General features: G+C 39.2%; 1 protein-coding gene, 1 long non-coding RNA gene and 1 pseudogene across 4 annotated transcripts; 1 reads left to right on the top strand and 2 right to left on the bottom strand.

Moving 5' to 3' along the window:
* Window positions 1–1,960: 1,960 nt before the first annotated feature.
* Window positions 1,961–22,201, bottom strand: LOC125313721. Its single transcript, XR_007197314.1, has 3 exons — window positions 22,188–22,201; window positions 21,737–21,740; window positions 1,961–2,102 (listed from the first exon to the last, which is right to left on the bottom strand). It is a non-coding gene; the product is annotated as an uncharacterized LOC125313721 (long non-coding RNA).
* Window positions 4,257–5,829, bottom strand: LOC115728464 (annotated as a pseudogene).
* Window positions 15,844–21,183, top strand: LOC115728462 (protein ACTIVITY OF BC1 COMPLEX KINASE 3, chloroplastic-like). 3 transcript variants are annotated; one of them, XM_030658791.2, is made up of 7 exons: window positions 15,844–16,360; window positions 16,803–17,030; window positions 17,611–17,946; window positions 18,163–18,718; window positions 18,998–19,184; window positions 19,262–19,625; window positions 20,660–21,183. In XM_030658791.2, exons 1-7 carry the CDS (start codon window positions 16,085–16,087, stop codon window positions 20,774–20,776), a joined length of 2,064 nt encoding a protein of 687 aa, XP_030514651.2. In that variant the 5' UTR covers window positions 15,844–16,084; the 3' UTR covers window positions 20,777–21,183. The 3 variants fall into 3 exon arrangements, with proteins under 3 accessions (XP_030514651.2, XP_048129570.1, XP_048129571.1); XM_048273613.1 differs by having other exon boundaries at window positions 16,208–16,338; XM_048273614.1 differs by having other exon boundaries at window positions 16,252–16,360; window positions 16,752–17,030.
* Window positions 22,202–22,549: the final 348 nt, after the last annotated feature.

The raw sequence follows: 22,549 nt of genomic DNA, 5'->3' as shown, positions 1-22,549 counted from the left end.
TTCATCAAGTATATGTCTAATTTATGATGTCATTAAAGGATATATCATATGATTGGTACAAAAGAACAATATGATGGATAAAACTGTGTAAGCTCTTTCTCAAATGATCGATAAATTATGCGCCCATGTGCAAATTAGTCAAATTAGTTTGTCAATAGTGTGTTGGACTACATGGCAAATTAAAAACCATTTTGTAAGGCTAAAGAGTGTGGAAATCAATTGCTTCATTCAAAAATGCCAATGATTAGTTCCATGAATAGTGATGTGCTAATAATGCTAAGGGTTCAATAGAATTGAGTGAATATTTTGGATCCGTTTATTTTGCGAAAAATGAATGATTTGAAAAATATTTTTCTAATAATATTCATTTGTATTGTTTTAAATAAATAGCCACAACAAGGAAAATATTTCCGGTTGATTATTTATTTCAAGCGGTATAAGCAAATATTTTTAGAAAAATATTTTCTAGATTGTTCTTTTTTGCCGATGAAACCCCCATTGGAATCATCATAGCTGGCTTTTAACTTTTGGTATCGATTTGGTGTTTGAGACTCATTAATGATGTCCAAAACAAGGGTAAAAGGTTCAAAAGTCACTGAACTTTGATTAAGTCGGGTGCGGGGGCGGACAGGTGCTCCAGATTCGACCCGATTATGGATCCAACAATCCACCGGACCCACCCAAGTCCAAAAGCATCGATCGGGCAAGTCTGGACGACCATGGCGCATTCTTCTTAAGCTTATGCCGGTTTACTTAGGCCTGCCCAGGTTCGATTATTTTCATAACAAACTTTAGTACTTTTGTGTACCGAAGGCGAGGTTGGACAAGGACTTCTAGGTCCGAAATCCGACCTAAGTCGTCAAGGCTAGTACTTTTGTGTACTGAAGGCGAGGTTGGACAAGGACTTCTAGGTCCGAAATCCGACCTAAGTCGTCGAGGCCCGAACATTACGTAGATCTCGTCCCGAGGGTCTCCGACCTCGTGGTGATCCTTGAAGGCCCCCTTGCGGACTTTAATTTTGATGGACACCAAAAACGTGTCGTGTGTGGTCCTCGCCAGATACGATAAAATTAACATGGTGGGTGCGTTTGGGAACACATTTTCGTTTTATAAATGTTCTCGGGAGCCCAACGGGACAATGCATTAAAGTCCTTCAAAGGCCTTTAGCTCAAGGCCACTACTCATCATTGACGGGCGTCCAGCGTTTTTGGAATGCTGGAGTCCATAATTAATGATGTCTTCCATCTCTATTTTGCCCTCATTAATTTTTCGTATTCATTTTTTTAACCCTAAAATTGTATTGTTCGTCTGTCGTCTCCTACGCTCATTATCTCTCCGTGAACATGATTGCCGGGTCGACGGTCGTGGGTCAATGAGGCTAGATTTGGATGGTCAATGCGAGATCTAGAGCATCGAGAGCCGCCGAGGCTTGCCAACGTTCGTCGAGGCTTGCCGGTGGTCGCTAAGGGTCGTGCAACACCGGCTGAGGGTCACATGATGCTTGTGCTCAATTTCAAGTCCGCGGAGTCGAGGGTCCCTTAGTTGAGCGCGATCGAGTCCAAGACTTAGAAGTGCGGTCAATTTCAAGACTTGAAGCTCGTCATCTTTGTCAGATGTGGCATGCTTGAGGTCACATGAACTCAACAGTGAATCGTCTGGGGTCGCTCACGGTTCAACCTTGGTGACGATTGCCTGGGGTTGAGGCCTCGATGGCCCTCACTAGGTTTGCACCATGCCCACAAGCTCAGATCTGGGCCGCCAGGGGTCACGGAACCTGGTGTCCCCTCCCTCGGTGTTGCGTACCTCCCTCGGTGTTGCGTACAACCTCGACGACTCAAAGTTGGGTCTATTGCAATTTATGTTTTTCTTTTCCTAAAGCCCTTTATGGAAATGATGTTCAACAAAACCCTTGAACCCGAAGCCTTTCATGCAATTCTCAAAAACTCTCTCAAAGCCACCCTAATCCAATTCGGGATTTTCCTTGGGAGGTATCGGGAAGGAATTGGAATGTAATAATATCGATTCATACAGATACAAAAGAAAAGGTTCTCAATTGATTCAAAGGCTTTACCTATGGGATAGGGATAGAGAAAGAGGAAAAACTGAAGATTTCACTCACATAGTACTTTTGATCGAAAAATCAATCTTTCGTACCCTTCGCCTCAACGAGAAAATGGGTCGATTCTACAGGATCAAACCTATGGGACTTAAGGAATGATGGAAGAGAAAAAAAAGAAATAAAAAAGAAAAGAAATAAAAAAAAGAGAGGGAAAAATAATCAAAAAATAAGTAAATAAAAATGAAGTAGAAGAACCCAGATTTCCAAATTAACAAATTCAAACTTGAAAAGGATCTTTCTAATTCTCAAGAATCGAGGGGCAGAGGAGATTGATCGAGAAAGATCTCTTGTTCTTATTATAAGATTGTGATTGGATCCGCAGATGTTTGGTAAAAAGAAGAATCTTCTCCTTTGAGAATAATCCAAAATGGAAAGTGTTCAATTGGAACAAAAACGTAACGAATTGGTCCTAGTTACTCTTCGGAAGAAGAATTGAACGAGAAAAAAGCCGTATGAGGTGAAAATTTTTTTTTTTTTTCAGATGGGGGGGAGGGGGGACTTTTCTTTCAACCTTTTCCACTATCACCCCCAAAAAACCAAACTCGCCTTACGTAAAGTTGCCGAGTACGATTAACCTCCTGGATTTGAAATCACCGCTTATATACCGGTATTGGCCATAATTCACAAGAACATTCCGTAGTCTTAGTAAGAGGGGAAGGGTTAAGGATTTACCCGGTGTGAGATATCACATTGTTCGAGGAACCCTAGATCCTGTCGGAGTAAAGGATCGTCAACAAGGGCGTTCTAGTGCGTTGTAGATTCTTATCCAAGACTTGTATCATTTGATGATACCATGTGAATCGCTAGAAACATGTGAAGTGTATGGCTAACCCAATGACACTAATACTACGTCTTTTTCCTATGACTTACTTCTTTTTCAATTCAATTCATGTCTTCCGCCAATGCCAAATATTCGACGTATTTATCATATTACTCGCTTGATTAAAAGTTTAAGATTACTCTCTTATCATATAAAAAAAAAAAGATTTTCTAATCTATAATATGATTAGTAGTAATCATAAATATATTACCAATTGGGTTTTTTCTAAACGGAGTCCGAATACTTCATTTTATTGGTCCAACCATAAATTATTCTAGAGACTTTTCTAATTGATAATATAATAAGGAGTGCATGACAACTATTCCACTTTTCTATTTCTATTCCAAAACTATTTCTAAAACAAATTTAGAATAAAAACTCGTTTGGTAACGTAATTCTATTTTTCTATTTCTAAAACAAAAATTTATTCCAGAAATAAATTTGAAAGGGAAATCATAAATAAAAAAATTTAGCTTCTCGGAAAAATATAAATAAAAAATAATAACCCCCATTTTTTCTCAAGTACGTGCCGCCGCTGACCACCACTCGTCGTCGCTCGCCGTCGACCCTTGCCTCACTACCAATCGCCGCCACCAACCGTTGGCAACCGCCAACCACCGCTCGCCACCAACCACCATCCACTGCCACCCTCCGCTTGCCGCCTCAACCATCGCTAGCCTCCGTCGACCTCCGTAGGCCGCCGCCAACCACCGCTCACCGTCGACCTTCACCATTGCCAATCACTAGCCTCGGACACCCACCGCCGGCAGCCGCCAACCACCATTGTCGGCCGCTGGACGTTGCCCCTTGCCTCACCGCTAACCTCCGCTTGTTGCCATCGCCCACAACCATGGCCACCGCCAGCCGTCGCAACCAACTACCACTCACAGCCGACCTTCGCCGCAGTCATCCACTATCCCCGACCGTCAACCGTCGCCACCCATCGCCAGCTGCCGCCACCAACCGTCGCCGGCCCTACCGTCATCGACCATCGCTTGTCACCAACCACCACCCACCGCCACCCTCCACCGGTCGTCGCGACCATAGCCATCGGCCGCCAACCGCCGCCCCCGAAATAAAAAAATAAAAAATAATTTTTTATTTTTAAATAGTAAATAATAATTTTTAGAAGTAGAAATTTACAATTGTTGTCAAACGAACTTCTGTTCCAAGATAATAAATTTTATGTCGTTATCAAACGCATTTTTTTTGCTCAAAAACTCATCCAAAAACAGAAATAGAAAAATTTATTTCTAGCCAAAAAATTTATTTCGAAACAGAATGGTTGTCATGCACCCTCTAAAGCTCCGACCATAGTTACGTGGAAACCAGGAACAGATCATGGGCAGGACATTCAACGACAGGCTTGTGAAAAACATGGTAGTGGAAAGATGAAGAGGCCAGCAATTGCATATCTCTCCATGTCGTTTAGAAAAGAACACAATAATCGCAGCAGAGAGAGTTCATAGTCTTGGTCCAAAGAGAAACTGGAACACGAAGATGATGAAGCCAGATGGAAGTACTAATATATGGAATGTGATTTGGGCCCTGCTACCGTCATCGGCTAAGGATGATGATGGTGGTGATGACACTTGAGGCCTTGCTTTCCTTCTCTGCATTCGGTAGCGAAAAGGCCCGGCGGGTACTTCCCGTAAAGGTTAATGTAGCTAAACATGGTTGAAGCGCAATCATTCTTCAGGTCATTTAAAAATTTGGCGTAAGGGCAGGCAAATTCCTTGAACGCTGTACAACAGGCTTTGGGAGGGTAAGCAGGTCCTTTGCATTTGCTGGTGATGATTGTGTAGTTCAGGAACTCAAAGTTCACCGGACAACCTGCGAAAATTCACCGCACCGCACAGCACTGAGATTCAAAACGATCTAGGACCTGGACATGAGGCACAATAATCACATCACGCAAAGATGAGGCCGGGGCATTATCGGGACAATATCTTTGTGGTTATCATTTCTGTTTTCCCAAATATATGCATGAAGCAGGATTTACATTTGTGGCTAGCTCCAGTTAGTACAGTATTGACAACATTCATCTGTTAAATGCGAAGTCCGACAATGTTTCCGAAGAGCTCCCTCAAAGGATCATCAGTTTTACAGTGTCCCCAATTATGCTACAAGAACCAGAATATGAAAACAGCAGAAACTCAGTAGTAACACCAAACCGTTCACATGCTTCCAGTTAAAGGGCATTCTACGATTCTATCAAATCAAAAACTGAAGTACAGATGACAAAATTCCATCTTTCCTACGGATCCATCCTGAGAGGGTATAAGATGATCCAGAAGTACAGAAGAAGGTGGACTTAGGCTCGAGAGGAAACAAACCTAAGAGCTACACCACTCACACAATTCGATTATTAAGCCAGAATTTGAGTAACAATCACTACTTGAGCAACTAACAATAAACCATCAACCAGGGATCTGCATCTCTGACCGAAACCCCCATACCAGAAGCAAATTTGGAGCAACCCACATCCCAAAATAGCCCGATGCATCTAAAAAGCTTGGAAGAAGTACGTATCCAACAAATAGGGTCATAAAAGATCTAACTCTGTTTAGCCTGGAGGAGATGCCGACCAGCAAGAGCCTGAGATTCGAATACATCATCTGTATCCACATATCAAGAAAATGAAAATCTCAGGATGACATTCACGGGTCCAGGCATTCGAATAAATTGGCGGGTTTTGAAGAAAGAGAGTAGTTTCCAAAGAAGATACCTGAAACGGGAGTAGGAAGAGGAGCAGTTTCGGAGGAACAGGTCGAAAGAATCAAGAAGATGGCACACAAGTTGCAGAGAGAGAACCCGTATGCCGCCATTGCTTTCTGGGTTCTCGAGTTATCGGAGAGAGAGAGAGAGAGAGAGAGAGCTAATTCCGGTCTTCTTTGTCACCCTAGTGAAGTCTTCTCAACTGCTTCAGTAATGAAAAATGATCATTATTTACTGGTTGCTGCTACAATCCATTGATTGCAGCTTTTATTTAGGCACACGAAAATATAAAATATTAATAAAATAAAAGTCATAGTTATAAATATTAGTGCTCTGATCATTCGAATCGAGTGAGGTCAGTACGTGTTTTTGGCTTTTTGAATATCGCAATTTGAAAATTATAATGGTGAATCAATGTGATGGCATACAAAGGACATGGATTAAAAAATGGATCAGTTTCCAATCAAATGTCTTCTCAAATCTAAAATTCAGGCCGTGGAAAGATTCGTTCTAATTTTATTAGAACTTTAAATTTTAAAATAATAAATTATGAAATAAAAAAATAATAAATTATCAATTATAAATTATAATCAAATTGTACATTATAATCAAATTTGGGAGAAAAAAGGAGAGAGAATGCAACGTAATTCATGATTGATTCCAGATCTTCTTGGGGATATAAGAATTAAACACATATAGTTCTTAGACCTTAAATAACACTTACCTTTTTTAATCCTCAATCATGAACACAAGCTTGACTTTTTTTTAAAATTAACAATCATAAATGCTTGTTTAGGGTTGCTAACATCTATTTTGCGATGAGAGGGGGGGGGGAGAATTTGCTTACCACCACTCTAGAATTTTAAAATCTGCTTCGGAATCATGGAACTCAAAAACAATGGTTAAATAATTTTCTAATTCGAAAATAAAATTTGTTGCTCCCCTTTATCTTTTTTGTCTATTAATTAGAAGATTGTACCCTCTACTTAGTCTACCACTCTCTTTCTTTTGTGAGACACTAGGTTGAGAAGATCCACTATCACCTAAACAATATCTACTAAAAAATTCATTATATAATGCTAATAAAGCGTTTTTAACCTCTACTTGTATAATTTTTATTATAATTTATTAAATGTAAACAATCATAGTAATAATCATTCAGATAATCATACAAACCATCTAATTTAGTACGTGAATCGAAAATAATAGCATCCAAATAAATAAGAGGAATGCATGCATAATAATGTAGCAATTTTGCTTTTTTTGCTATAATTGTCGAGGCTAATTGAAAATCTTGCTCATATTCACAAAAAATACCAGCAATGCTAACACACTCTATTAAAAATAAAAGCGTGGTAGGATAATAAACACAAGATAAAGTATAAGTTGCATCATTAAAAACTTTCAAAAAATTTAATTTTTTTTTTTGCAAATAACCCAACCTTGAGGGAGTAAAGTAATTTCAAAAACATTATTTGAAATAAACGTACATAATAAATTTTTATAAGCAAAAGATTGATGCAGCAACTCGGAAGTAGAATTTCAACAATTCAAAACATCTTTTAGAAATCCTTTTGGTTTTTGTCCATGAGATTTACAAAATTTGCCCCATTCTTTCATAACTTAGGGCCGACTCTATAAAAATTTAATTGCTCTCTTTATTGAGGTGAGAAAAGTCTCAAGAGTTTGTAAACCATCTTGTACATATAAATTTAAAACATGACAAACACATCAAATGTGAAAAAATTGTCCACCAAAAGAGGGTTTACAAATATTTCCTAAATTAGTAATGGAAGCACTATTTGACGCGACATTATCAAAACCAACTGAAAAAACCTTATTAATCAAATTATATTCTTCTAAAACTTGCATAATTATTCTATAAATATTATTAGCAGTATGTCTTTCATCAAACACTAGAAATGCAAGTACTCTTTTTTGAATGTTCTAATTGTCACCTATTCAATGACATGTGATACCCATATAAGAATGGATTTGCCAAGGATCACTCTAAATATCGCTACCTATATGCACACGTCTATTGAAATCCGAAAAAAAATTTTGCAAAACTTTTTTTTTTGTTTTTTATACATCCTAAAAGTTTGCGTTTAAGGGTAGTTCTCGGAATAGATTTTGCTAGCGGAGTATATGCAGTATTGATCCAAAAATTCAAACCAAAATTTTCACAATAGTAAAAGGTAAATGTTTAATGACAACATATTGAGCTAATGTTTCTTTATAAAATTCATCACTATAACAAAATAAAAGAGAAGTGTTAGGATTGACGTACTCAAAAATTTATTGTTACATGGTGTCGATCCCTACTTGTGTTGTATATTTTTGTGTTAGATGCCGACGGTATGTTCCATATTCATCTCCTTTATTAAAATTGTATGATTTCGTACAATATTTATAATTTATCTTGTATTTGTCTCCGCTTACATTTTTTTTTTCGAAGTGTTGTCATGAGTTGGATGTACTCTTTCGGGCCTGCTATTTCGACTCCCTTTTTGCTATTTAGGAGGATTTAGACTTATTTGCGTTGGGACGTGTTGGACGTTGGGAACATAGTTGATATTATCATTATTCCCCAATAAACAAAATATATTAAAAACTTTGGATTCTCCCATCCCTATCGGGCTCTTTCCCCTATCCGTCAGATTTCCAATTTTTTCAAAAAATTGAGCTTAAACAATTTTAGAAAATTAATAATTAAAAATTAAAATGAGAAATAAGAGAATTTGTGAGAAAAAATAAAAGGGGAGGGTATGATATTTATGGGGAATTTACAAAAAAAAAAAAATTGGGGAGAGAGAGGGGGAGAGGAGAGGGAAGGGGGCCCAAGGGTGGTGGGCCCGGTGGGTTGGAGCGGCTTGTTTTTAGACGGAGAGGACTTGCACTAGCCCTTTGCTGCCGCCGGAGGACATGTTCTCAGTTCAATCAAGCAAATGGGGAAGAATGCAAAGCATGTCCAACCAAATAACAAGTAGAATGCATTGCTCCTCGAAATAATAATAGCAAATGGACCAAGTTTGATAGTCCATGTCTATATTATGTACAACATATATATATATATATTGGGAAAAATTGTGAGCTGTCAACTCATAGTAAACTATCAAATATGTTGGACCGGGAGAAGCACATTACAAGTGTCATAAGTTATATACGACGCTCACTTTAATGCCAAAAGTTTCAAAACGATCATTTAAGTGTTAAATCGGAGAAACTCCGGCAATTCACGTAGATTTCTAAGCTAAAAATTTTAAAAATTAAATTAAATAAAAGACAAATAAGCTGAAAATTAAATTAAAAAAAAAAAAAAAGGGTAGAGGACTTGTTTAGATGGGGAGGACTTGCACAGCCCTCGCTGCCGCCACCCCATCATAGGCCAAGGTCAGGGCCTCTACCATCTCGAGACACCCCAAATCTGAAATCCGGCCAAGGTCGGGGTCTAACTCAACACTCAGAAATTGACCATCCAATGTAATCTTGAAGTTAAATCTGTAAGTACCAGAAGAGCACTGAGCTTTTGATCAGCAGCTCCTATTCTAGAGGATCGGGCATGAAATTGCCCACAACTTTAAGGTGATGTCCCTGCTCTCATTCGATTGCTACACAATGAATCGCGGAGGCGAATTCGGTCCTCAAAACTGAAATTTGGTGTTTGCTTGTTCTTGGCTGCAGACCGCTAATTTAAAGAGATGGGAAAAGGGAAAGAAGATAGGCAGGCGCGAGAACGACATCGCGCGGTGTTTCCTCTCGATCTCTCTATCTCTCTCCAATTTCAATGCCCGCCAGAAGCTGCAGCACGCTCTATTCATGAGGCAAACAAGCTTTGAAGAAGAGGAAGAAGCCGCCTTGACCTTGGCTAGATTGGTGAGGGCGAGGCCTCTCCGTGGTTGGCCTCACCTAGCAACGGCAAGGCTCGACCTTGCCCAAATCTATGAGGTCAAGCCTCGCCAAGCTGGGCAAGACCCGGTGCGGGGGTCTCCAGCCATTGGCCGGAGCTCGGCAATACCTTGCTGACCACCCCCCACTGGCACCGCCTAAACCAAGGGTCTCCTTTTTTCTTTTTTAAATTTAAGCTTATTTTTTCTTTAATTTCTTTCTTTTTAAATTTTTTTAGTTACTTTTTAAGTTTAAATCCACGTGTACATCTGGTGATCCATGTTGGCTTAGATATTAATGAAAAAAAGGCAACGTAGGATTTTCGGCAAACAAATTGGAGTTGGCACTTAAGTAATCGTTTTTAAAAAAATTGGCAAAATGATCGCTCTGAAACTTTAGCACTAAAGTGAGCGTCGTACACAACTTATGACACTTGTAGTGTCCTTCACTTTGTAGGACCTAATGCCATTCGAAACTATTTCCTACTTTGCTGCGCGTCATTACATGTCAATGCTAGAGTTTAGAATCAAATTGGGAGATTAAAAAAAAAAAATCGTATCACAAAATCGACTCGAAGATCTAGGACATATGCGGTTTGGGTATAGAGCTAGGTCAAGCTCGGTGTCATTTAGTTTCGGGGTTGGGTTGGGTCTCTATGATACCCGACTCGACCCTACCCATTGACACTCCTAATAAATATCGCTAAAAATGGAATGTCGAACTAGTGATTCTAGATTCCATTCATCATCGAATGCCATGGAATATCGTAGGATTACGTAAAAATACATATCAAGAAAAACACAAAAACTTGTTCCATTTTTAAGATTTAACATACCTAGAACATGGAACTTACACTTCATAATATGTTTTCTAATTTTTGGAACTTGAAACTTACCATGTATATATCCTAAGAGTTGACACCGGATAGGTTCCCACTAGTCCGATTCTTCGGCTTTAAGTACCTTGGAACCATGATTATCCCTTAGGGTCTATATGACAACGATTCTAATTCTCCGATTATGTTTCCTAAATAAAAAAGGATGAGAAACCTCTTTGGTAACGTATATGATTCTGACCATAAAATTTTCTAATCCTATTCCCGGGAACACATTTGGATCAGAAATAAGAATTAAAAAAAGTTAATTATTTTTTCCGGAATCACTTTGTTCCGCCCACCAACAACTGGTTTGAGAAAAGGAAAATATAAAAGAAAATAAAAATAAAATAAAATTATTTTTTTAAAAAATAATTATTAATAAAAAATAATTTTCTGATAATAATAAAAAAAATTAATTAAAAAATTTATTTTATAAAAAAAAATGAATAACTTTTTATAAAATAAAATTCTCTAGATTCCTATTGCATTCTTAACAAATTACAAGAAATAACTATACCATGATTTGGGTAAACATAGAAATGTTTAAGTAATATGGGTAGGATCAGGTATGAGTTTGATTAAATATGGAAGTGTTTAATCGCCCATGGCAAAAAATTCAAGTGCAAATTGCCTATTGAGCTTATGTTCTTTCTTATGGATTTTGCATATGTCTTTATACTCTAAAAAATAAATAAACTAATTATGGATTATGCATGATCCGTATTCATTTTATTAATAATGCTATATATGTTGCTTTTGGAGTGACAAGACGTAATTATTTACTTTAAATGAAAAAAATTGGGAAGAGAAATTATTCTTAAGAATAGAAATTATGTGCACTTACCAAACGCATTTATGCTTTAGGGATAGAAATTTTGTGCAAGTTACCAAATGCGTTTTGATTCTTTAAAACTCATTCAGGGAACAGAATTAGAAAAAATGAATTATGATCAGAATCATTTTTTCGGATCAGGTCATTGTCATGCAGGTCCTTGTACTTCCATGAAAGAAAAAGGGTCCCTGCTTGGAGAAAACAGGAAGTAGTCGGATCCTTTAAAGGGTTACGATTCCTCCGGGAACAGAAGCGGCAGAATTATTCAAGTTTCGAATCGTGGGTGTACAGAAGGAGGTATCATCTTCTTCCTTGATGGTTGAGCAGGGTTCTCTTGTATCATGTATTCCGGAGCGCGGTTCTGCAAAATGTTTGAGGACTTATCAGCTGACTCTCCCCCATGACAAGGTCGCCCGTGCAAGAAATAGTACCTGGAGCAATGGAATTTCTATTGAAGTCTGACCTGGTCCTGTCCTCTAAAGAAGATTCCCTTGGTTAAGAAGACTAGAAAAGCGACTCGAGGTCCCCGATGCCGATACTTTTCTTCGGCATTTGCAACTTTCCGATGATCAACTCGACCCTCTTACGAGTACCGGAAGCATGTGAGAAAAGGTTGGTGTCGCTACTGGGTTTCTGCTGCGTCTAGTCTCATCTGGTTCTTGTAGCATAATTGGGGGACACTGTAGAACGTCGAAATGGGGCGTGGCCAACTGGTAAGGCAACGGGGTTTTGGTCCCGCTATTCGGAGGGAGGTCTACCCAATGCAAGATGCAAAGGCGCATAATAATGATCCTTTGAGGGAGCTGCTCTTCAAAAAACATTATGAGCAAAATACTTTCACTTTCAGCAGATGAATGTTGTCAATACCGTACTAGCTGGAGCTGACCACCACTCTATATCCCGCTGCATGCATATATATTTGCGAAGGAGGAAACAATGATCGTAGATTGCACTGATTCGCTCGACCTGCGCGTGTCTCGTGTCCAAGTCCAGAGAATTTTAGGACCTGGATTTTGCGCGATGAGCTTTGCAGCTTGTCCGACCTCATATTGATCCTCTGGAGGAGATAGGGACATGAGAATTGTTCTTGATACAGCAGAGCAATCACTGAGTAGCGATGTGAACCTATAGATAGTTGCTCCCGCGATCGAAAGGAGAGTGCAATGGAGTTGCTTGTTTTTTTTTTTTTGGTCGAGATTGAAACTCCATTCATTCAATGTATCCATTCAAAGAAACAAGAAAAGATAAATTTAAAACAAAACAAATCCTTCAAAGGTTGGAGGGCTTTGATAGCTAATTAGGAGGTAGACTTCCTTTTTCGGTGTGGGCTTTCGCAATCCAATCCGCAACTTGGTTCGCATCACGCGAGCCATGCACTATCGATGCTCCTTTTACTTAGGCCACTAAAGCTCTTGCACTCTTCAAGTAAGCATCCGAGGGCCGATGGACTTTGAGATGGGTCTGGTAAGCACTAAATAATCAATAAGCTATCGGTTGATATCCGCACCTGCATATCATTTTCAACCTCCAACAGGTCACTTAAGCTGTGTACGGGAAAGTGTCTCCTGGAACAACTTTTAGAATAGAAACATTTTTTTCTGTTTTTGTTCCTAGCAACGATTTTTGGGAACAAAAATGCGTTTGGTAACTGCAAAAAAAATCTGTTCCCGGAACAAAAAAAGAACAGAAACACGTTTGAAATAAATTTTTTTCGGAACAAAAAGAGAAGAAAAAAAATGCGTTGGTAATTGCAAAAAAATTGTTCCTAATTTTTTTCATTTAATTAAGGGGACTATATGTATTAAAATTAAAATGTCTTTATCTTTTTAACTTACTAAATCAAATTAAATCGCATTTGTTCAATTTACTAAATCAAATTGGACCAATATATGTATAAGTAATTTATGCACGATTTCATCAAATGATGATATGGACGAAATCAACTATAAAAAAAAAAAAAAAGAGAAGACGAATTGGAATTAGACAATGAGAACATCAAATATGTTTTCTATAGATAAGAAAAATTACAATTATGAGTTACACGTCAATGTTCCCAAGTAATTAAAAATATGATTACCTTTAAACAGGGACTCTAAAAAAATATTAATTGCACTTTGAGTGAAATCGGGGACTAAAATGAAAAATATTTGTGCATTTAGGTCCTTTTAGTCCAATTGTACAATTTTTCCAAACATGAGGACTAAAATGAGATGCAAGGTATCAAAAATCTCATGTCATGACTCTAAAAATAAAAATTTTGGCTAAAATGATTTAATTTTTAGTCAATTTAGGATTATGTTCAATGAAGAGGCATGTGGTCCCAAACTGATTTTTTTAAATTTAAGAGACCAAAATGAAAAGGGAATTAAAATAAGAATATGGACTATTTTTGCACATTTTTCTGACCACAACTACTATTTTTCCTTATTTTCGGCTATTTTTATAATTAAAATAAATCTGCAAAATGTCAAATATTATAATTTTTTTTTTCAAAATTGGTTGCTAAGGCTAGGCCAAAACTTCCAACATTGATTTTGTAATTTTATGAATTTTTTCATATTTTTAATTAATTTTTTAAAATAAAATGATAAAAAATCAAGTGTCAATATCATGCAAGAACAAAAAAGAAAAAAATGTGTTAAAAAACAAAATTGTTCCCAATTGTTGCTAAAAAATATTCAAGAAACACAGAAGCAGGTTTTTCTTGTTTCTTATTTCTGCTCCAAAAATGTTTATGTTTCTCAAAAGTGTTCCCGGAACACTTTTTACAATTTGTTTCCCAAAGTGTTTCAGAAACACTTTGGGAATAGAAAGATTTTTTCTTGAACGTTACCATACAGATCCTTAAAGACTCCCAAGCCTTCTTTTGCTCCTTCTCCACGATCAAGTACAACAAGGGTTCTTTGAGGGCAAGGGCTTCAGTTTGCAGTGCAGAGGAGGCTGCGACTGATTTCGCATACCCAATGATCATTAATCCTCGGTCGTCTTGAAAAACTCCGGCTTTCGACCCCTCCGCTGACAAGCCAAGATCCATCGACATTCACTCTCAGGCGGGCCTTGCCGGACGACAAATTAGGTACGGCTCCATCTCCTTTACCCTGTAGCTTCTCGTTTTGGGGTTGTCGGCTAATATGGTTGCTCAAAATTACAGCGTTCTCTCGGCCAATTCTCCCCGAATTATCTAACATCGCAGTCCAGTCATGCCTGCCAATCCTCCGTGTAATGGCCAAGGATGACGTGGACTGGAATTTTATGAAACGATGCCATTCTTCGCTTAGATAAATGGTGTCGTTGCTTGGTCGAGCGACTAAAGCTTAAATCGCCAAATCATTCCGTCCCAATGCAAAAGTATGACTTGTCTTTTAGTAATATATTCGTGTTGCTTGTGTTGGTTTCTTCGCCTGAGGTCCCTCACTGAGAGAAAAATAATTTGTATTGCCTTTTTCGTGTAGGGTCGAGATGAACACAAATCGGCACAATAACCCACCCACACATGGCTGAGTTGGTTGAGGGGCGTGCTATCTCTCGTCAGGTCTCCGGTTCAAAACTCTCCCTACTCGGTGACTTAAGTGAGGGTCATGGGTCCGCCGTGCTAGCTCAAAGCAGCCCTGTGGATCCTTGGTATAAAAAAAAAAGATCAGCACTGATTTGTGTTTTACGATAGATGTAGGAGGGCTAAGCTAATAGGTTTTTTAAGATTTAGACCGGAAACTATAGGAAGGAGCGTGGAAGGTCGTGGTATTATGCGGCTAAGATTAAGGGGAGAAATCCTAGAAATGCAGTTATATTAAAGGTTCGAAAGCCTTTCCTACTTCTCAAACCGTCGTTTGACAAAATGTAAATCTCTTTTGATGCACGTGAGAATTAAGAATCGCTTCTTTATTCATTCTCATCCGATCACTTTAAAGATTGGTTTAAGGGATAATCGGGCTCTAGCAGATAAGTTTTTCCGTGTTAAAGCGATCACTTTAAAGATTTTGAGGCATCATGAATACTATTTTAAAAAGTTGAGATAAAAATAAAAGATAGAGAGAACACAGATCAATCGCCAAAATCTATTACAAATGTCGATTTTTATTATAACTTTCACCGCAACGGATCATCTTTGTAACTTAACATCACAATTTGAACGGAAAAAAAAAAAAGAAGAAAGAAGTTAAGGCTACGTATGGTAACATTTATGTTCTTGAGAATATATTTAGAAACAAAAATATTTTTTTGTGTTTTTATTCCTAGCTACGATTTACGAAAACAGAAACGCGTTTGGCAAATTTAAAAAAAACACTTTTTTCACCAAAAGGAAGGATTTGCAACTGGCGGCCGGCGATCTGCAGGCGGCGGCGGCGGGCGAGCGGCGGTGATGGCGACGACCTCTTCGGCTCCTTGCCGACGATGGTGAGCGGTGGTGGTTTGCACGAGTTCGCCCTCAAGTTATTTCTAAAAAGTGTTCCAAAATTCAAAAACTAGCGTTTTTCGTTTTTTTCCTTCAAAAGTGTTTTCCGGAATATTTTTGAAATATTTTTCAATCATACGGTTTTTGTTCCGAAAACGTTCCGGAAAGGAAAAAAAAAAAACAGAACAGACGAGCGTTTTCTCTTACGTGTCGCTTACTTTGTTTTTGGTCAGACAGGAAAACGCAAGAAGAACATGGCCTGAAAGCCTGCATCAACCACCTCTGTGCTTCACGCCAGAGAAGACGACACCAGCTCCCTTCCGTAACGCCTTGTTTTTGTTCGTTAGCTCAACCGGCTCGACAAAAAGCCTCCTCCAATCGCCCATCTCTCTCTCTCTCTCCTCTGATTTCGCTGGCCGCTGTTGGTTGCCGTAGCCATGAGTGCTCTTTTCACTGTAGCTTCGCCGTTCTCGGCTCGGCTTCGAGCTCCGAAGCGCCTCTCGGGGATCGGAGCGCCGAGAGCGGCGCTGCTGGAGGCGCGACCTCCCGGTTTGCTAGCGGATGCCGGCGGCGGAGGCGCGATCCTGCGCGTGTCGGCCGCGGATCGAGCGGCGGACATTCAAGCCGAGTCCAGAGCCTTGGCTCGCGCTGTGAATTCTCCGGTGTACAGCCCCGAGGTTCTCGCTCGCAAGTACGGTTCGCGTCCTGTTAAGGTCTCTCTCTCTCTCTCTCAACATCGACGTGCTTGCTTGTGGTCGTTTGTCTGTGCGAATGTGTATGTGCTGATCGTAGTGCTCCGGAGACTTTTGCATTGCATTACGTTCTGACGCGGCGAATGTTAATTGACCATTAGCTGAGCAGGCGAACTTTAATCTGTCTGTCTCTTGATTCGGAGATGCCGACTTTGTTTGCTCGTGAATGTTCGTCCGTGAAGGTGGGTGTATGAGCTGTCTCGTTGTGTCTGGTGAAGTTCATCGTGGATTTTGGTGTCGAGGGAGTTGATTACTTGAAAATGATCTCTCATTCTATCACTTCCTGCACATTAGTATGTTTATTAATTGATGTTTTCGCGTACGAGAGTTAGTCTGTGATTTTCAATTTCAGGCGTGGTTTATTCTTTGACGAGCTGACTAAGTGGAATCTAATTGTGGCTAGGTCGTGCGAAGGGCTTTGGATGTATTGATGGCTTTTGGCATGTTTGCATTGAAGCTCCTAATCGATCAACGGTATGGTCGGGTTGATCAGAACAGGAGGAAGCGAGGTGTGGAGTTGAGGATGATATTGACACGGTTAGGGCCTACATTTGTCAAAATAGGGCAGGGGTTGTCGACCAGACCTGATATCTGTCCTCCTGAGTACATTGAAGAGCTCTCTCAACTTCAGGTACTGATGACGTTACTTTGGACTTAATGTAGAAGCACAACTCTAACATTACGTGAATACAAGTCAATTGAAGCTAACAGAAAGTGACATGTTTCAGCTGGTTTTTCAGAAAGAACTCTTTTTAGTTAAATGGCACGAGATGAGATGAACTAGTACTGCGATCACGACACATGAATTAGCTCTCAACCACCACAGAAATTGATAGGTTTGGTTGCTGTGGGTTATTGTATTGATAGTTAGGCTTGTCCCTCACCTATGCTTGGTGAAAGTGTGTTGCCAACATGACTAGGCAAGTCATAACTGAGTCTGTCTTGTTGTTGAGATTCAGCAAATAACGATTTGTCAGTTTTCTTGTGAGTGTATTGAATGTGCAGACCGTTATCATATAGTGGCATCCAGGTGGAAGTGTTAAATATGATGACTTTGCAGCTTTAAGGTCATCTTTATCTAACCAGTTGCAGCACTGACTGAATTTCCATAATACATGTCACCTATTCTCTGTTTCTTTCTCTGTCTGGATGTCCTAAGTATAGACTATTATGGCACTGGGAAGATGTTTAATGTCATTACGATTGACCAGGATACATTGCCAACTTTCCCAGATTCAGATGCGTTTGCATGTATAGAGAGTGAACTGGAGCTGCCCCTTGATTCGATCTTCTCCTCCATATCCACTACTCCAGTTGCTGCTGCAAGCTTGGGCCAAGTTTATAAAGCTCGACTAAAGTATTGCGGACAGTTAGTAGCTGTCAAAGTGCAACGGCCTGGTATTCAAGAGGCTATTGGGCTTGACTTTTATCTTATGAGAGGACTAGCGTTTCTTATTAATGAGTACATCAGTGGCATTACCTCGGATGTTGTTGCCCTGGTCGATGAATTTGCACGAAGAGTGCATCAAGAGCTCAACTATGCACAGGTTAGATTTCTGATAAGCAATTCAGTAGGTGCAAAAGTGATTAGGTTCAATCATTGCTGATAGGCAAAGCGTCTCAGTACCTTGACCTTCTTTCTTCTGTATACTCTTGCGACAACACTAGTTTCAAACCTCCCATGAACTGCTTGTTTGCAAAAGCTTTAGTAATTTGTACAGGGTATTTCGCCATTGATTGTTAAATTTGGCAGGTCCCTGCAGGAGGGGCAAAATGCAAGGAGGTTTAAAAAATTGTATGCTGACAAAGAAGATATAGTTGTACCGGAGATATACTGGGATTACACTAGTGGCAAAGTGTTGACTATGGAGTGGATAACTGGGGTCAAACTCAATGAACTGGATGCCCTTGAGAGACATGGCCTAAAGGTTATCGATTTAGTTAGCACAGGAATACAATGCAGCCTCCGACAATTGCTTGAGTCTGGATACTTCCATGCAGATCCTCATCCTGGTAATCTTTTGGTGACACCTGAGGGAAGACTTGCTTTTATTGATTTTGGGATGATGAGTGAGACCCCAGAGCAAGCCAGATATGCTATCATCAGTCATATTGTGCACCTGGTTAATCGAGACTATGAAGCTATGGCTCGGGACTATTATGCTCTGGATTTTTTGTCATCTGAAGTTGATGTTTCCCCCATTGTGCCTGCATTACAGAGCTTCTTTGATGATGCGCTGAATGCAACTGTGAGTGATTTAAATTTCAAATCAATAGTGGATGGTCTGGGAACTGTTTTCTATCAGTATCCATTTACTGGTGAGTACAGATCAACTTTCTACCTTAGTAGCTATATCATATTTGGTCTTGTACGTCATTTGCTTGTTCTAAATTACTTCTCGATTAGCTCCTAGGTGAATTTTTATTGCTCTCCTTGCAGCAAAGTGGTGTGTCCTTCCCTTTGGAGGACTAAATGGAGCAAACTCATTTAATTTGAATTTACCTAAATGGAACAACTATATCTTTTCGTCCATGCACAGATCAGTTTATAAGTTTTTTCTTAAAGTATGATTGTTGGGATGGATGTTTTATCTGCAGTTCCACCATATTATGCATTGATATTGAGGTCGCTTACTGTATTAGAAGGCTTAGCACTCCATGCTGATCCTAATTTCAAGGTGCTGGCTGCATCATATCCGTACTTTGCTAAGAGACTCCTCACTGATCCAAATCCATATCTTAGAGATGCGCTCATAGAGTTACTGTTCAAGGATGGGAGATTTAGGTATGTAACAGCCATGTTTCCCGTTGTTTGAGGCTGACGATTTGGTTTAATTATACGAAAATCTTTGTCTTGTGAAGGTGGAACAGACTTGAAAACCTACTTGTCCAGGGTAGAAAAGACAGAGATTTTTCAACCAAGGATGCTTTACAACCTGTTTTAAGGTTGTTATTGGATCCGCATGGCGAAGAACTTCGATTTTTGGTCATAAAGGAGGCTGTTCATGTCATGGATGCTATTGTCCTGGCTTCAGCTATCGATGCTTACAACTCTATTCCCTACTTTATGAGGGTTTTGCCCAAATCAGATGCAAATGGACCCTTTATAATGAGCAATGTTGAACTGAAAAGGCTGATGGATCTTCGAGATCAGGTTTTTAGGATATGGGGCCTCTTGCAAACCTCTAAGAGTTTTGATCCAGAGCTTCTACAGCCTGTTTTACAGGTAAATCTCAAGTTATACTGTAATTCCATGATGCTCTACTATTTTGACAAATTATACTGCTTTCTTATATTTGGACTTAAGTAGGTGCAACTATAAATGTCTAGAGAGCGGATGTGGCAAATTGTGCTTCTCTCCTCTTAAAAGTAAAATTCGATCAAAAGACTACCAAGGAAAACAAGTGTTGAAATTTTTTGCTGCAAGAAAGAAGCTCTTGGAAAACTGTAGAGTTAATGTTACCAAATCCTTATTGAGGTGTAAATATACTAAGCTCTTTCTTTCTTCAGTCTGTCTTTTCCTGAGGACAGCCTCAATAAAACTATATCAGCATAACTTAATCTTAGGTGGAACTATTTGCCAAGATGGATTCATGCCACTAAAGGGAGGGAAAAAGTCTGTCCAAATCGTCATTTTGAAGAGTAGAGCTTGAGTGGATGTGACCTTTTAAGAGGTGGTATGAGTGGAGAAATTATTCGCTGAATTTAATATATGTACTAAGCTGAATCTGAACAATAAAGATGGATGAGTCGTGTGAGTCCCACCAGATTTGACAGTCTAGATGCGGTTTAATATATGTATTAGGTTCACCGAATAATTGCTTGGTGGGAGGGGCCTGATATTTGAGGGCCTAATTCTCTAAAGAAAGCACACTGTTGAGTTTAGTCCAATCCTAGCATGGACTTTCATGTGTCTAATAAAAAAAAAAGCACAGACTTCTTAGGCTGATATCTGAGTAGCTAAAACAAGTGATGCCTAATGATTCGACTCTCCAGATGCCATTGGAAAATTTTGGCCCCATAACGACGTGTGAAGGACAAGATTCATTTTGGAGCAACTGTGCAACGAAGCATCTAAATGCAAATTAAACAAAACACTGGCAATTTTAATATCTGTATGCTTGGTAAATGAAAGCAATGGGATCACCCTAACATTAAAGCTAAACAGACGTATGGGGATATCCTTATGTTGATTTTGGGAAATGTTGGCAACAAATTTTTTTTCCCTATTGCTGTAATCGGTGATACATTTTGGAGCAGGTCCTCCAGCAACCTGAGGCGCGCAGCTTGGGGGTGCGTGTTGCCGCTGGTGTTACTCGTCGTCTTGCAGCTAGAATGCTGCAACAGGTGCTGCTAACAGCGTCAAAAATCTCCTGATTGGCTTTCTCACCACTGTACGGTTTTATCACAAGGTAATGTGATAAATTTTGGACATTATAATATACCAAAAAGTGGAAATTGAGATCTTGTCGTCATTCTTCTTTTGTAAAATAAATTAGTCAAATGTTAGCAGTAGTAGAAGAATGTAGAATAGATTTGATTCTGGGGTAGTATGAATAATATGCACGAGGTTTCATCAGGCCTTTTTCGCTACTCTGGCATTACTTTCACATTACTTTCACATTCTTACTGCTGCAGCCTGAATGTGCAAATTTGGCCTTTTGAAATATATTAAACTAACCTGTATTGATTCCAGAGGAAAAGAAACCAAAAGTGATTCCCGTAGTAGCGGTGAGCGAAAGGGGAGCAACCTAAATCGTGAAAACAGGGTTGTGGGAGAGCAATACAAGTGTCAAGTTGCTAGGTGAAGCAGTGAAATGCTGCACCCCTATATGGTGATACTCCAGTAGTAGTCGAAAGCATCACTAGCTTATAATCTGATCCGAGTAGCGTGAGTTCTAGCTATCAAATCCTTAGTTTGAAATTTTGCCATTTGATTTATAATTATTTGTATGTACCATTTAAAACACAGTTGGACAAATTCATATCAGAAAGTGGTTAGTCAACTAATCTGGAACCAAAAAAAAAAAAAACTAAGCTGGAACAGTTCGTGTTGATCTATGGTTGAGCTCATGGACGATCACATCTATTTCTTTCGGTCCCTGCAATATCTGCCTGGTGATATTCCGAAAATCTAAACAAGGAGTACCTGTGCGAGGGCCTTGTTCTGGTACGTTAGATAAATCAATTTATCTTATACTAATACGAGTCAGACCAGTCTTGATGTTCGGAAAGAAGTGCTAACATGAGAATCATGCGTGTAGAAGTTATGTCAAAGGCATTGTTCTCATTAGACATGATCATTAGGGGTGTCAAAAAAACCCGTGCTGGCCTGACTCGGCTTATATTGAAAATTCACCTAATTTTCGAGCCTTTTCGGGCCGGGCTGCTCCAGCTTTTTTTAACACCCATGTTTTCTTTTTAATTTATTTTATTATTTTTTTATTTTTTATATTCTTTCATTCAATGAGTTTGTGAAGTGATTTTGATTTAAAAAAAAAAAGAAAAAAGGAAAAAAAGAATCCGACCCGACTCAATGCGGTCCAAAGAGTTGGGGCACATGTAATTTGGGCTCGGGCCGGGTTAGGCCGGGCCGAGCTCGGTACTATTAAGTTTCGGCCCGGCCCGGCCCGACCCGGCCCGTTGACAGCCCTAATGATCATTGGTTTTGTAGTATATGTCTGAATACAAATTATAATAATATCTTGTCCCACATTTTCCCAAGATCAAGTCATTAGTTAGTTGCAGCCCACTGGACTATGAGCTCGAAGCCGAGACGCTGTTCAACAAGAGCTTCGTGTACCTTGGAACCTTGTTGGTCGATGTTCTTTTTTTGGGGTAAGTGCATTGGAAGTCCTAAAATTTGCCAAGAAAGTGCGATTAAGTCTTAAAACTTTCAAAAACTACAATTAAGTCCTAAAATTTGCCACGAAAGTGCAATCGATTTCTTAAACTTTCAAAATGTGTAATTAACTCCTAAAATTTGTCACGAAAGTGCAATCGAATCTTAAAGTTTTAGGACTTATTGCACTTTTTGAAAGTTTTAGGACTCAATTGCACTTTCTGACAAATTTTAAGACTTAAGTGCACTACTTGAAAGTTTTAGGACTCAATCACACTTTCTTTTAACACACTTGTCCCTTTTTTTTT

Source organism: Rhodamnia argentea, chromosome 2, assembly GCF_020921035.1.
Source record: "Rhodamnia argentea isolate NSW1041297 chromosome 2, ASM2092103v1, whole genome shotgun sequence".
Lineage (NCBI taxonomy): Eukaryota > Viridiplantae > Streptophyta > Magnoliopsida > Myrtales > Myrtaceae > Rhodamnia > Rhodamnia argentea.
Note: the sequence above shows the minus strand (reverse complement) of the source record. Positions and strands in the feature narration are given on the sequence as shown.

Bases quoted from the DNA above. Each gene is read 5' to 3' on its own strand.
- LOC115728462 (XM_030658791.2), top strand. From the start codon at position 16,085: ATGAGTGCTCTTTTCACTGTAGCTTCGCCGTTCTCGGCTCGGCTTCGA. The intron at 18,719-18,997 runs GTGAGTACAGAT...TTTTATCTGCAG, and splicing joins CTATCAGTATCCATTTACTG to TTCCACCATATTATGCATTG. The intron at 19,626-20,659 runs GTAAATCTCAAG...ATTTTGGAGCAG, and splicing joins TTCTACAGCCTGTTTTACAG to GTCCTCCAGCAACCTGAGGC.